The sequence below is a fragment of the Oncorhynchus mykiss genome, chromosome 7 (genome assembly GCF_057628025.1).
Source record: "Oncorhynchus mykiss isolate SJ-2025 chromosome 7, ASM5762802v1, whole genome shotgun sequence".
NCBI lineage: Eukaryota > Metazoa > Chordata > Actinopteri > Salmoniformes > Salmonidae > Oncorhynchus > Oncorhynchus mykiss.
The window spans coordinates 45,641,316-45,653,589 of NC_143028.1; the positions used below are offsets into that span (position 1 = coordinate 45,641,316).

The 12,274-nt window shown below is 40.8% G+C and overlaps 1 protein-coding gene across 5 annotated transcripts in view; it reads left to right on the forward strand.

The window, feature by feature from the left end:
• Nucleotides 1-215: 215 nt before the first annotated feature.
• LOC110528964 (calcium-dependent secretion activator 1) overlaps nucleotides 216-12,274 on the forward strand; it is a 164,258-nt gene continuing 152,199 nt past the window's right edge. For all 5 annotated transcript variants that reach the window (XM_036983473.2, XM_036983474.2, XM_036983478.2 and 2 more), the window contains exon 1: nucleotides 216-1,155. In XM_036983473.2, coding sequence (XP_036839368.1) covers nucleotides 817-1,155 — 339 coding nt within the window. In that variant the 5' untranslated portion in view covers nucleotides 216-816. The remainder of the gene's footprint in view (nucleotides 1,156-12,274) is intronic.

A 12,274-nucleotide genomic window follows, 5' to 3' on the forward strand; every position in this document is an offset into this window, starting at 1 on the left:
CATAAACAAAAAACATTTAACTAATAGTCAATGAAATCATGCACTTCTAGCCTGACTATTGCACGTGTTAGGGATAAATGGATAACGTGGATAAATGATTTGGCGGATTTAAATCTGAATAAAGAAATAATGATGTTGAAATAGGCTTATTTGGTGAAATCTCCGTTAGAGATGCATCTCCCTCCGAGTCTCTGATCATCAGGTGGATGGAGTGAATCGGTTGCCGCAGCAACAGCGTCAACTGCACCCCCACCCCCCGCTATAATTTGCTTTCTGATTCAGAACGACGGTAAATTCCCGGTACCTTCCAGTGGTATCTTCCCAATCCGCGCGTTGCTTAGCAGGAAGCGGCCATCGATAGTTTCTATTGACAAATCAGGCATCAGGAAAATAAGTGGAAGTCGATGGTTGTCTGTTCTTTCTATCTTTCATCCGACACCTTCCCGTTCTCATAGATAGCATCCTAGCAAATCCCCGACGGTGACTGGAGAGTTAAAACGCTGAAAACGCGTAGCCTAAGCAACTACAATTTTATTTCGTTCGAATTCAGTCACTTTTTGTGCGAACAGTTTGAGCTACTCTCGTTCAACATCAGTCGCGCGCTTTCGTAATTCCTCTCCTCAACTGACATTTCCTGTTTTAAATATAGTTTATCTGGATTTTTTTCTACTTTTTTCCCCCACTGGCGTTGCCAACGCAACACAGATAGCCTGTCTCTGAACGCAGTCGTTCTTCGAAAAAACCTCCTGTGGCACTGAGACACATTGGTCTACGCTTTGTCCCCTGTCTAGATAGTCTCCACCCAAGACCAACAACATGTTGGACCCATCTTCCAGTGAAGAGGAAGCGGATGAGATAGTGGAAGAAGAAGGCAAAGAGGTGATGGCACCAAAAACCGGGGGAGCACGGGTGTCACCCAGCCGGACCACCGACAGTTCTGGTGGGCTCCAGCCCTCGAGCCGGGGAAGCAGCGCTTGTCCGTCCAACCCCAGCCCCTCGGCGGCCAGCGAGAAGGAGAAAGATGATCTGGAAAAGATGCAGAGGGAGGAGGAAGAGCGAAAGAAGAGGCTCCAGCTCTATGTCTTTGTGATGCGCTGCATTGCCTATCCTTTTAATGCCAAGCAACCCACCGACATGGCAAGACGACAACAGAAGGTAAGACCACTGTAGATAATAAACTCACAACATATATATATATATATATATATGTACCATTCCAAAGCCCGAGGACAGGCAACTAGTTTCATGAGATACTATACACACACACACACACACACACACACACACACACACACACACACACACACACACACACACACATATATATATATATATATATATATATATACTTTGCCTTCTATATATATACATATATATATATATATATATATACATATATATATATATATATATATATATATATATATATATATATATATATATTTAGATATATATAGATATATATATATATATAGTATTTCATGAAACTAGTTGCCTGTCCTCAGGCTTTGGAATGGTACATAAGTCATTATTAGAACCGAGCCAACCACACACATGCACAATTCGAACGCTCATCTGATGCGGCTGGTGTTGGAAAGACAGTAGATCCAGGAAAGGCATATTTCAATACAGCAAAACTAGTCAGTGACCAGTTGCACTGTCACATAGTTTCCTCAAAGGGAAAATCTGTAATTGCTCCATACTATTAAATTAATGATATATAGGCATTCCCATTGATTCTTGAAGAGTATAACTTATACATTACTTTAGCTGTCTAACCCCATCAGAATCCAAAATATAATCTTGTTTTACGCCTATCTTTGTAAACACTGTAAATGTAAACAAACACGATATATCCTCAAAACATGGTTAAAACTATACATTTGATCTAATGGTTGGTCAGTCCTTTCATCCATAGTTCTGTTTTTGAATTTGAGAGGGGTTACATTTCTCCAGCCCCATCCCTTAGCTGTTTACGAAATGAGTGGCAAGGTGGCTGCTTTGTTGTTGTTTCTGTGCCCAGCTCCAAGAGACATTACAGTCACACCATTAACAAGACTTACTTACTTTACACTGTAAAGCGGTTATCGTGACTTTTACAGTAGCAAGTAAAGTTCCGTATATCATATTACAGCACACCAACTTTAATATATTTTTTAACCAGGCAAGTCAGTTAAGAACAAATTCTTATTTACAATGACGGCCTACCCCAGCCAAACCCAGACGAAGCTGGGCCAATTGTGCACTGCCCTATGGGACTCCCAATCACGGCCAGATGTGATATCGCCTGGATTCGAACCAGGGACTGTAGTGATGCCTCTTTGACTGAGATGCAGTGCCTTAGACCGCTGCACCAGATGGGAGCACACTCGGGAGCCCAATATAAATAGCATATTAAAGTAAGTACTGTGTAATGACAGTACAAAGCCATAAAACATACTGTATTATACTGTAAAAATGTAAATTCCACCGTAATCGGAATGAATTAATTATTGAATGAATGAATGGATGAATTATTTACATTTGTTGAGGTGAGGGGATTGTATTTCACAGTATTTTACTGTAACTACAAGGGATTGGTGCAAGCAGGTTGGCTGGTAAGTAAAGTGTTTAGAAACATTAGAGCATATTAATTAAGATTTTGTGTGATTTATATCACTTGCACTTCTAAAGGCCTTAAAGGCTTCCAAACTGGCAGCGACTACACAACATAACAGACCAAAAGGACATAGAAAAATGCTCAACCATTTAAGTTTCAGGACTTGCTGCTACTCCAATCTTTCCCCTAAACATGTTTAATTGGTGGGGCATTATAACCACATAGGAGTTAAATTGGTACAGCATTCTCACTCACGGGTGCAACAAATATAGCCTCTTACAAGGCACTCCTCAAAGTATGTTAATGAGACAGAAACAACAATACCATGCCCTCACTAGTAGTCAAAATATTTTTTTCGCTCCAAAAATACAGTACAGTACTGTATTCTGGGCCGGCAGGTAGCCTAGTGATTAGAGCGTTGGACTAGTAACTGAAAGGTTGCCAGATCAAATCCCCAAGCTGACAAGGTAAAAATCTGTAATTCTGCCCCTGAACAAGGCAGTTAACCCACTGTTCCTAGGCCAATATTGAAAATCACAATTTGTTCTTAACTGACTTGCCTGGTAAAATAAAAAATATTCTGTTGGATGGAATTACAGTATCATTCAAAATACAACAATTATTTCCCTGCCTACAACCTTTTCTCACAATGCCCCATAATTTACATTATGCTGCAGTAAAAAGTTTTGTACTGATTATAATACAAAAAAACACCATAATAATTTACAGTGTACTGGACAGGTTTGTGACAATGCCAGTATCGGGATATTGTGATACTCGATTTTCCATGGCAAAAATTAAAACACAAAGCAGACCAAACTCTTTGGTCCTTTAAAAACCTGCTGTATGTAAAATATTGTGTGCTATAGACTAGTTAGCTGACAACATCATGAAAACGATGCGCGCGCTTCAATGGGGCAGAAGTCCGTGTCTTGTGATTCTGGATGGCCAGATAGCAATCAACAATGACAAGAAGCTGCCATGTGGGGAATGGTAGGTGACTCGTTTCAGCTAGTTTTATCTTGTTCTTGATTGTTGGACTAGTAACTGGAAGGTTGGCGGTTCAAACCCCCGAGCTGACAAGGTACAAATCTGTTGTCCTGCCCCTGAACAGGCAGTTAACCCACTGTTCCTAGGCCGTCATTGAAAATAAGAATTTGTTCTTAACTGACTTGCCTTGTTAAATAAAGGTTAAAAAAATGCTGATGGAAGGAGATTTTCACTAAAAATTTCACGATACATGGCCCCATTCATTCTTTCCTTTACACGGATCAGTCATCCTGGTCCCTTTACAGAAAAACAGCCCCAAAGCATGATGTTTCCACCCCCATGCTTCACAGTAGGTATGGTGCAACTCAGCATTCTTTGTCCTCCAAACACGACGAGTTGAGTTTTTACCAAAAAGTTATATTTTGGTTTCATCTGACCATATGACATTCTCCCAATCTTCTTCTGGATCATCCAAATGCTCTCTAGCAAACTTCAGACGGGCCTGGACATGTACTGGCTTAAGCAGGGGGACACATCTGGCACTGCAGGATTTGAGTCCCTGGCTGCGTAGTGTGTTACTGATGGTAGGGTTTGTTACTTTGGTCCCAGCTCTCTGCAGGTCATTCACTAGGTTCCCCCGTGTGGTTCTGGGATTTTTGCTCACCGTTCTTGTGATCATTTTGACCCCACTGGGTGTGATCTTGCGTGGAGCCCTAGATCGAGGGAGAAATGTCTTCCATTTCCTAATAATTGCTCCCACAGTTGATTTCTTCAAACCAAGCTGCTTACCTATTGCAGATTCAGTCTTCCCAGCCTGGTGCAGGTCTACAATTTTGTTTCTGGTGTCCTTTGACAGCTCTTTGGTCTTGGCCATAGTGGAGTGTGGAGTGTGACTGTTTGAGGTTGTGGACAGGTGTCTTTTATACTGATAACAAGTTCAAACAGGTGCCATTAATACAGGTAACGAGTGGAGGACAGAGGAGCCTCTTAAAGAAGAAGTCTGTGAGAGCCAGAAATCTTGCTTGTTTGTAGGTGACCAAATACTTATTTTCCACCATAATTTGCAAATAAATTCATAAAAATTCCTACAATGTGATTTTCTGGATTTTTTTTCGCATTTTGTCTGTCATAATTGAAGTGAACCTATGATGAAAATTACAGGCCTCTCTCATCTTTTTAAGTGGGAGTACTTGCACAATCGGTGGCTGACTAAATACTTTTTTGCACCACTGTATATATAAAAAATCTCAGTTTACATTGGCGCGTTACGTGCAGTAATGTTTTGATTCCAAAACATCCGGTGATTTTGCAGAAATACACACAATAAACATTGATAAAAGATGCACGTGTTATTCACAGAATTAAAGATAAACGTATCCTCTATGCAACCGCTGTGTCAGATTTCAAAAAAACTTTACGGAAAAACAATAATAGAACGGCGCTCAGAACCCAAATTAGCCAAAGACATAGCCGCCATTTTGGCGTCAACAGAAAGGAGAAAGGAGTTAAAAGGTCATCGCTGTAGTCTCGTAAATCCGACACTTTGCAAAATCAGTGACTAGGGTCTGGTTTCAATGATGGACTCTTTTGGCATAGAGGAACTACGTCACTGCCTACGTTACTACTTTAACCGCTTGAATAAAGTACAAAATAGTAGCTAGCAAGATGGTGATCACAGAGTTTCTCTTTTCGCAAGTGCTAGTTTCCAAGTGTCGCTATACCTCTCCAAAGTGGTATATGTCTGTAAATTTGATAATTCCAGTGCTATTACATATTTGCAATCCCTAAATGCTATTTGTTCAGTATTAAAACAACATTTCTACCATATCAACCTCACTCAAACATTGTGGTGGTGTTATGGGGTATCCAGAGTACATTCAAGTGTACTTTTAACCTCTCCAAAGTTTCCAAATGTGGTAATTGCATTGTTTTTACACACTGGATGTGCCTAAAAGTTATTGTTCACTATAAAAACAACATTTCTACATCACCAACCTCTCTCAAATATTGTGGTGGTGTCGGGGGACATACAGGGGATAGGGATGCCTACAGCGCGTAAGCTGGCAACATATTTTAGTCATTAGTCAATAGGCTAGATTTGTTCCTAACAACCTAGGGTTTCATTTGATACCTATAGCTCAAACACAGACCAAATCGAAGCTTACCTTGTAAGATGTTTGCTGTTTGATGAAAATGTTGTGTAAAATAAAAATGTTGACTCTCGGGGCTGGTGATCAATAACAGTTGGTCACAGGCAGACATATAAGACATCCTCAAGATCTGTGGAGTCCCGGCTTTCAGTGTGTACCAACATATTCCGTGTTTATTTCGTTTATGCTTCACAACGCTAAGGAATGTTGGTAGCAGTCATCTTGAAATGAGGTTATCGGCCTGCCCTGATATATTCGTATGCCCATATATGGTAGTAAGTCATTTCCAAAGATTTGAAGGCACCGATCAATAGCCAAGATAGTCAGCTTTCCACAGACACCCTGTTTTTGCAGATAGGGGCTACCATTCTCATACCAGACTGAATTTAATTTTAAAAAATATGGGGACTTCACATTTAAGAGGTTATAAAGTTGATTTAATTGTCATTGTTTGTCAAGTCTACACAAAATACTCTGTAATGCCAATGTGGAAGAAAAATTCAATTTAACTAAAAATATTTATAAAAATGTAATAACTAAAATATAGTCTTTGCATGCGTACTCATCTCTCTGAGTCAATACATGTTAGAAACACCTTTGGCATCGATTACAGCTATGAGTCTTCCTAGGAATGTCTATAAAACCTCTTAAATGTAAAGGATGAAGCCGATATTGTAGCGGTTTTTAACAAACACTTCACGCTGGTTCAGTGTTTGATAATGGTGGTGCCCAGGCCTCTAATGTCAGCTCTGTTACAGTAAACTAAACTCAGCTGAAAAAGAAACATCCTCTCACTGTCAACTGCGTATATTTTTAGAAAACTTAACATGTGTAAATATTTGAATGAACATAACAAGATTCAACAACTGAGACATAAACTGAACAAGTTCCACAGACATGTGACTAACAGAAATGGAATAATGTGTCCCTGAACAAAGGGGGGGGGGGGGGGGGGGGGGTCAAAATCAAAAGTAACAGTCAGTATCTGGTGTGGCCACCAGCTGCATTAAGTACTGCAGTGCATCTCCTCCTCATGGACTGCATCAGATTTGCCAGTTCTTGCTGTGAGATGTTACCCCACTCTTGCACCAAGGCACCTGCAAGTTCCCGGACATTTCTGGGGGGAATGGCCCTAGCCCTCACCCTCCGATCCAATAGGTCCCAGACGTGCTCAATGGGATTGAGATCCGGGCTCTTCGCTGGCCATGGCAGAACACTGACATTCCTGTCTTGCAGGAAATCACACACAGAACAAGCAGTATGGCTGGTGGCATTGTCATGCTGGAGGGTCATGTCAGGATGAGCCTGCAGGAAGGGTACCACATGAGGGAGGAGGATGTTTTCCCTGTAACACACATCGTTGAGATTGCCTGCAATGACAACAAGCTCAGTCCGATGATGCTGTGACACACCGCCCCAGACCATGACGGACCCTCCACATCCAAATCAATCCCGCTCCAGAGTACAGGCCTCGGTGTAACACTCATTCCTTTGACGATAAACGTGAATCTGACCATCACCCCTGGTGAGACAAAACCGCGACTCTTCAGTGAAGAGCACCTTTTGCCGTCCTGTCTCCTTGTAGCGCTGTTTTAGGCGTCTCACAGTATTGATATTGCAATTTATTGCCCTGGCCACATCTGCAGTCCTCATGCCTCCTTGCAGCATGCCTAAAGCACGTTCACCCAATTCAGATGAGCAGAGACCCTGGGCATCTTTCTTTTGGTGTTTTTCGGAGTCAGTACAAAGGCCTCTTTAGTGTCCTAAATTTTCATAACTGTGACCGTAATTGCTTACCGTCTCTAAGCTGTTAGTGTCTTAATGACCGTTCCACAGGTGCAGGTGCATTAATTGTTTATGGTTCATTGAACAAGCATGGGAAACAGTGTTTTAACCCTTTACAATGAAGATCTGTGAAGTTATTTGGATTTTTACTAATTATCTTTGAAAGACAGGGTCCTGAAAAAGGGACTTTTTTTTGTTGTTGCTGAGTTTATGAAATAGGCCCTCGTGAACCATTTTAACTTTGAGCCTGTTTCTTATGCTGAGGTCTTTAAAGCACTAAAGGCAATAGACACTAAAATGTCTGCAGGTCCAGACAACCTGGATCCCTACCTCTTAAAGGTAGCAGCTGCTATTATTACTGAACCTGTGGATCACATTTACAACTTGAGTCTGTTGAACAATTCCATACCCAGCATTTGGAAATCAGCTTATGAACTCCCACTGCTAAAGGGTGGAGATCCCTCAGATGCTAATAACTATCATCCTATCTCCAAACTCCCTGTCCTGGCCAAAGTCTATGAATCCCTAATGAACTCACAGTTAAAAACCTTCTTAATTTAAAAGAACATACTGAGCGGGGTTCAGTCTGGCTTTAGATCGAGGCACAGCACCACAACTGCAGCTATGGCAGTGGTCAATGACATCATAAATGCACTTGATAAAAGCAACATTGTGCTGCTCTGTTTGTTGATTTATCAAAGGCGTTTGATTCAGTTGACCATGAATTGTTGCTAGCTAGACTCAGTAACATTGGTCTCAGTGAAGGGGCAGTAAATTGCTTTTCAGTCACTGCAGGGCTCCCTTTATGGTCTCAAACTAGTCTTGTATGTACAAAAAACTAAATTCATGACCTTTACCTGAGCTTGCACTCAGCCAGAGAAGGTTAGCATTGTCACATCTGGTGGCTAATCCATTGAAAAAGTATAATTCTACAAATACCTAGGTATATGGTTGGATGACAAGTTGTCCTTTAAAGTTCGTATGGAAAATCTTGTGAGGAAGCTTAAATTGAAATTGGGTTTTTATTTTCGTAAAATGATTGCTTCCCGCTTATGGCTAGAAAGAAGCTTGTTCATGTTACTTTTCCCTCTGTAATTGAATATGGTGACTTGTTGTATATGCATGCAGCCTCTTCCGTCTTACAGACTGGACTCTGTTTATCATTCATCCTTGTGCTTTATTACAAATGCCAAGTCACTCACCCACCATTGCACCTTGTACCAAATGGTAGGTTGGACCTCACTTTATATGCGCAGAAAGCTACATTTGTATGTGTTCATCTACAAAGCCTGAGTAGCTGCCTCCTGATGATTACATCATCGCCACACCGGAGAGTAGGATAAAAACCCAGCTGTGTCATGTCAACATGTTGAAACCATACTTCACCCACTACGATCGGGCGGCACTCGAACACACTCCTGTGTTCCAATGGCACGTTGTGTTAGCTAATCCAAGTTTATAATTTTAAAAGGCTAATTGATCATTAGAAAAGCCTTTTGCAATTATGTTAGCACAGCTGAAAACTGTTGTTCTGATTAAAGAAGCAATAAAACTGGCCTTCTTTAGGCTAGTTGAGTATCTGGAGCATCAGAATTTGTGGGTTCGATTACAGGCTCAAAATGGCCAGAAACAAAGGACTTTCCTCTAAAAATTGTCGGTCTATTATTGTTCTTAGAAATAAAGGCTATTCCATGTGAGAAATTGTCAAGAAACTGAAGATCTTGTACACCGCTGTGTACTACTCCCTTCACAGAACAATGCAAACTGGCTCTAACCAGAATAGAAATAGGAGTGGGAGGCCCCGGTGCACAACTGAGCAAGAGGACAAGTACATTAGAGTGTTTTGTTTGAGAAACAGACGCCTCACAAGTCCTCAACTGGCAGTTTCATTAAATAGTACCCGCAAAACATCAGTCTCAACATCAACAGTGAAGAGGCGACTCTGGGATGCTGGCCTTCTAGGCAGAGTTCCTCTGTCCAGTGTCTGTGTTCTTTTGCCCATCTTAATTTTTATTTTTTATTGGTGCAAACCAGATGTGATGGCGAAATCTGGTTTGCGCTTAGTGGGACTATCATTTGTTTTTCAACAGGACAATGACACAACACACCTCCAGGCTGTGGAAGGCCTATTTGACCAAGAAGGAGAGGGATGGAGTGCTGCATCAGATGGCCTGGCCTCCACAATCACCCAACCTCAATCCAATTGAGATGGTTTGGAATGAGTTGGACTGCAGAGTGAAGGAAAAGCAGCCTACAAGTGCTTAGCATTTGTGGGAACTCCTTCAAGACGGTTGGAAAAGCATTCCATGGAAAGCTGGTTGAGAGAATGCCAAGAGTGTGCAAAGCTGTCAAAGGCAAAGGGTGGCTAATTTGAAGAATCTCAAATATAAAATATATTTTGATTTGTTTAACACTTTTTGAATAGTACATGACTCCATATGTGTTATGTCATAGTTTTGATGTCTTCACTATTATTATACAATGTAGAAAACAGTAAAAATAAAGAAAAACCTGTGAATGAGTAGGTGTTTCCACTGGTACTGGTACTGTATGTATGGTACTGGTACTGTATATATATATATATAGGGAATATAAGTATAAATGCAACATGTAAAGTTTGGTTCCATTAGCTGATTTAAAAATCCCATAAATTTACCATTACCTTATTTCTCTCAAATTTTGTGCAGAATTTTGTTTATAACCCTGTTAGTGTGCGTTTCTCATTTGCCAAGATAATCCATCCACCTGACACGTGTGGCATATCAAGAAGCTGATTAAACAACATGATCATTACACTTGTGCACCTTGTGCTGGGGGCAATAAAAGCCCATTTGAACATGTGCAGTTTTGTCACACAACACAATGCCACAGATGTCTCAAGTTTTGAGGGAGAGTGCAATTGGCATGCTGACTGCAGGAATGTCCACCAGAGCTTTTGCCAGAGAATGTTGGAGAAGGCGATGTATTTAAGTAGCGACACATTTAAATCGATAATATTGTGTAATGGAAGTTGTTCTCTGTTGGTGGTGAGCAAACATGTCCAACAAAAATATATACAGAACAAAAATATACAGTTTCAAAGATTTTACTGAGTTACACTTCATAGAAAAAAATCAATCAATTGAAACAAATTCATTAGGCCCTAATCTATGTATTTCACATGACTGGGCAGGGGTGGGCCTGGGATGGCATAGGCCCACCCAGTTGGGAGCCAGGTTCACCCACTGGGAAGCCTGGCCCAGCCAATCAGAATGAGTTTTCCCCCACAAATGTGGAAAAAGACAGAAATACAGACAGAAATAATCCTCAGCACCTCCCTCCCCCTCCTCAGACAATCCTGCAGGTGAAGAAGCCGGATGTGGAGGTCCTGGGCTGGCGTGGTTACATGTAGTCTGCGTTTATGAGGCCGGTTTGATGTATTGCCAAATTCTCAAAAACAATGTTGGAGGTGGCTTATGGTAGAGAAATGAACATTAAATTCTATGGCAACAGCTCTGGTGGACATTCAGTCACCAGAGCTGGACACGCAGTCAGCATTCCAATTACACACTTCCTCAAAACTTGAGACATCTGTGGCAGTGTGTTGTGTGACAAAGCTGCACATTTTAGTGGTATTTTATTGTCCCCAGCAGAAGGTGCACCTGTGTAATAATCATGCTGATTAATCAGCTTCTTTATTAGCCACACCTGTTATGTGGATGGGTTATATTGGGTAAGGATAATTCCTTACTAATAGGGATGTAAACAGGGATGTATTTGATTATATATTCAAAACATTGATTTAAAATATGTTTTTAACCCGGTGAGTGACAGAGGAAGAAGATCATTTCATCAACTGCAAGCAAGAGTTTTCATTGAGATTGCTAATACAGCTAGCTGACCAAGGTAAGATTTGTTTTTGAAAATGAAAGTTAAGTAGAGTTCAGTAGAATTATTTTAATGTAACAAAATACATAATAATTGTTAAATGGTCTTGGTTAGCCAAGCAATGTGTTGCAAGCTAGCTAGCTAGCTAGCTAACTTAGCTAGCTTTAGTAAGGGTCGATTGTCTGTTAGAACTGGCTAGCTAGCTAGCTAGATTATTTTTAGGAAAATATATTCCTATTTTCCCCTCCTGCAGTGGATCCTTCTGGTCTTGAGCCTCAGCTGCCTTGTATAATTTAGCTAGCTGGTTCCCAATTAAGTTAAAATCTATTCATGAACATTAACCCCTTATTTATTTATTCTTCATCTTGTGTGAATAATTTCACTGACTCTCTGTCTCTGCATTATCTACAGGGAGTGTCAACTTGTAAGTCTGAAAATTGACACTGAGTGTGAAGGAATCTGCTTTGTAAGTATCAATTTTAAGTATGTTCATAAACATTAAACTCTAATTCATCTTCTTGCAAGGAATGTTTTCATTGACTCGTTTACATTCAGTCAGAACATGTTATTGTTAGACATCCAGTATCCTATGGAACGGAGAAGGGCAACAGTCTGGTACAAGTCAACAGGACAGCCGTGAGTTGGGAGAAGTGAGGAATTTGGGCAGAGGTCAGGTCAGGTGATGTGAGAAAGAACAGACATCACTAAAGTCCTGTCTAGCAACAGAGATGTATTGGCTGTTCAGATGTGTAAGGAGGAGACTCAGCATAGGAGGAAGGTTTAAATACCAGTGCTTGTGTGAATATGTCTTTGTCTTATGCAGCTGTTTGACCCAGTGGGTGAATAAACTTGGTTTGAGCTTTACTAGTTACCTGTGAGTTTT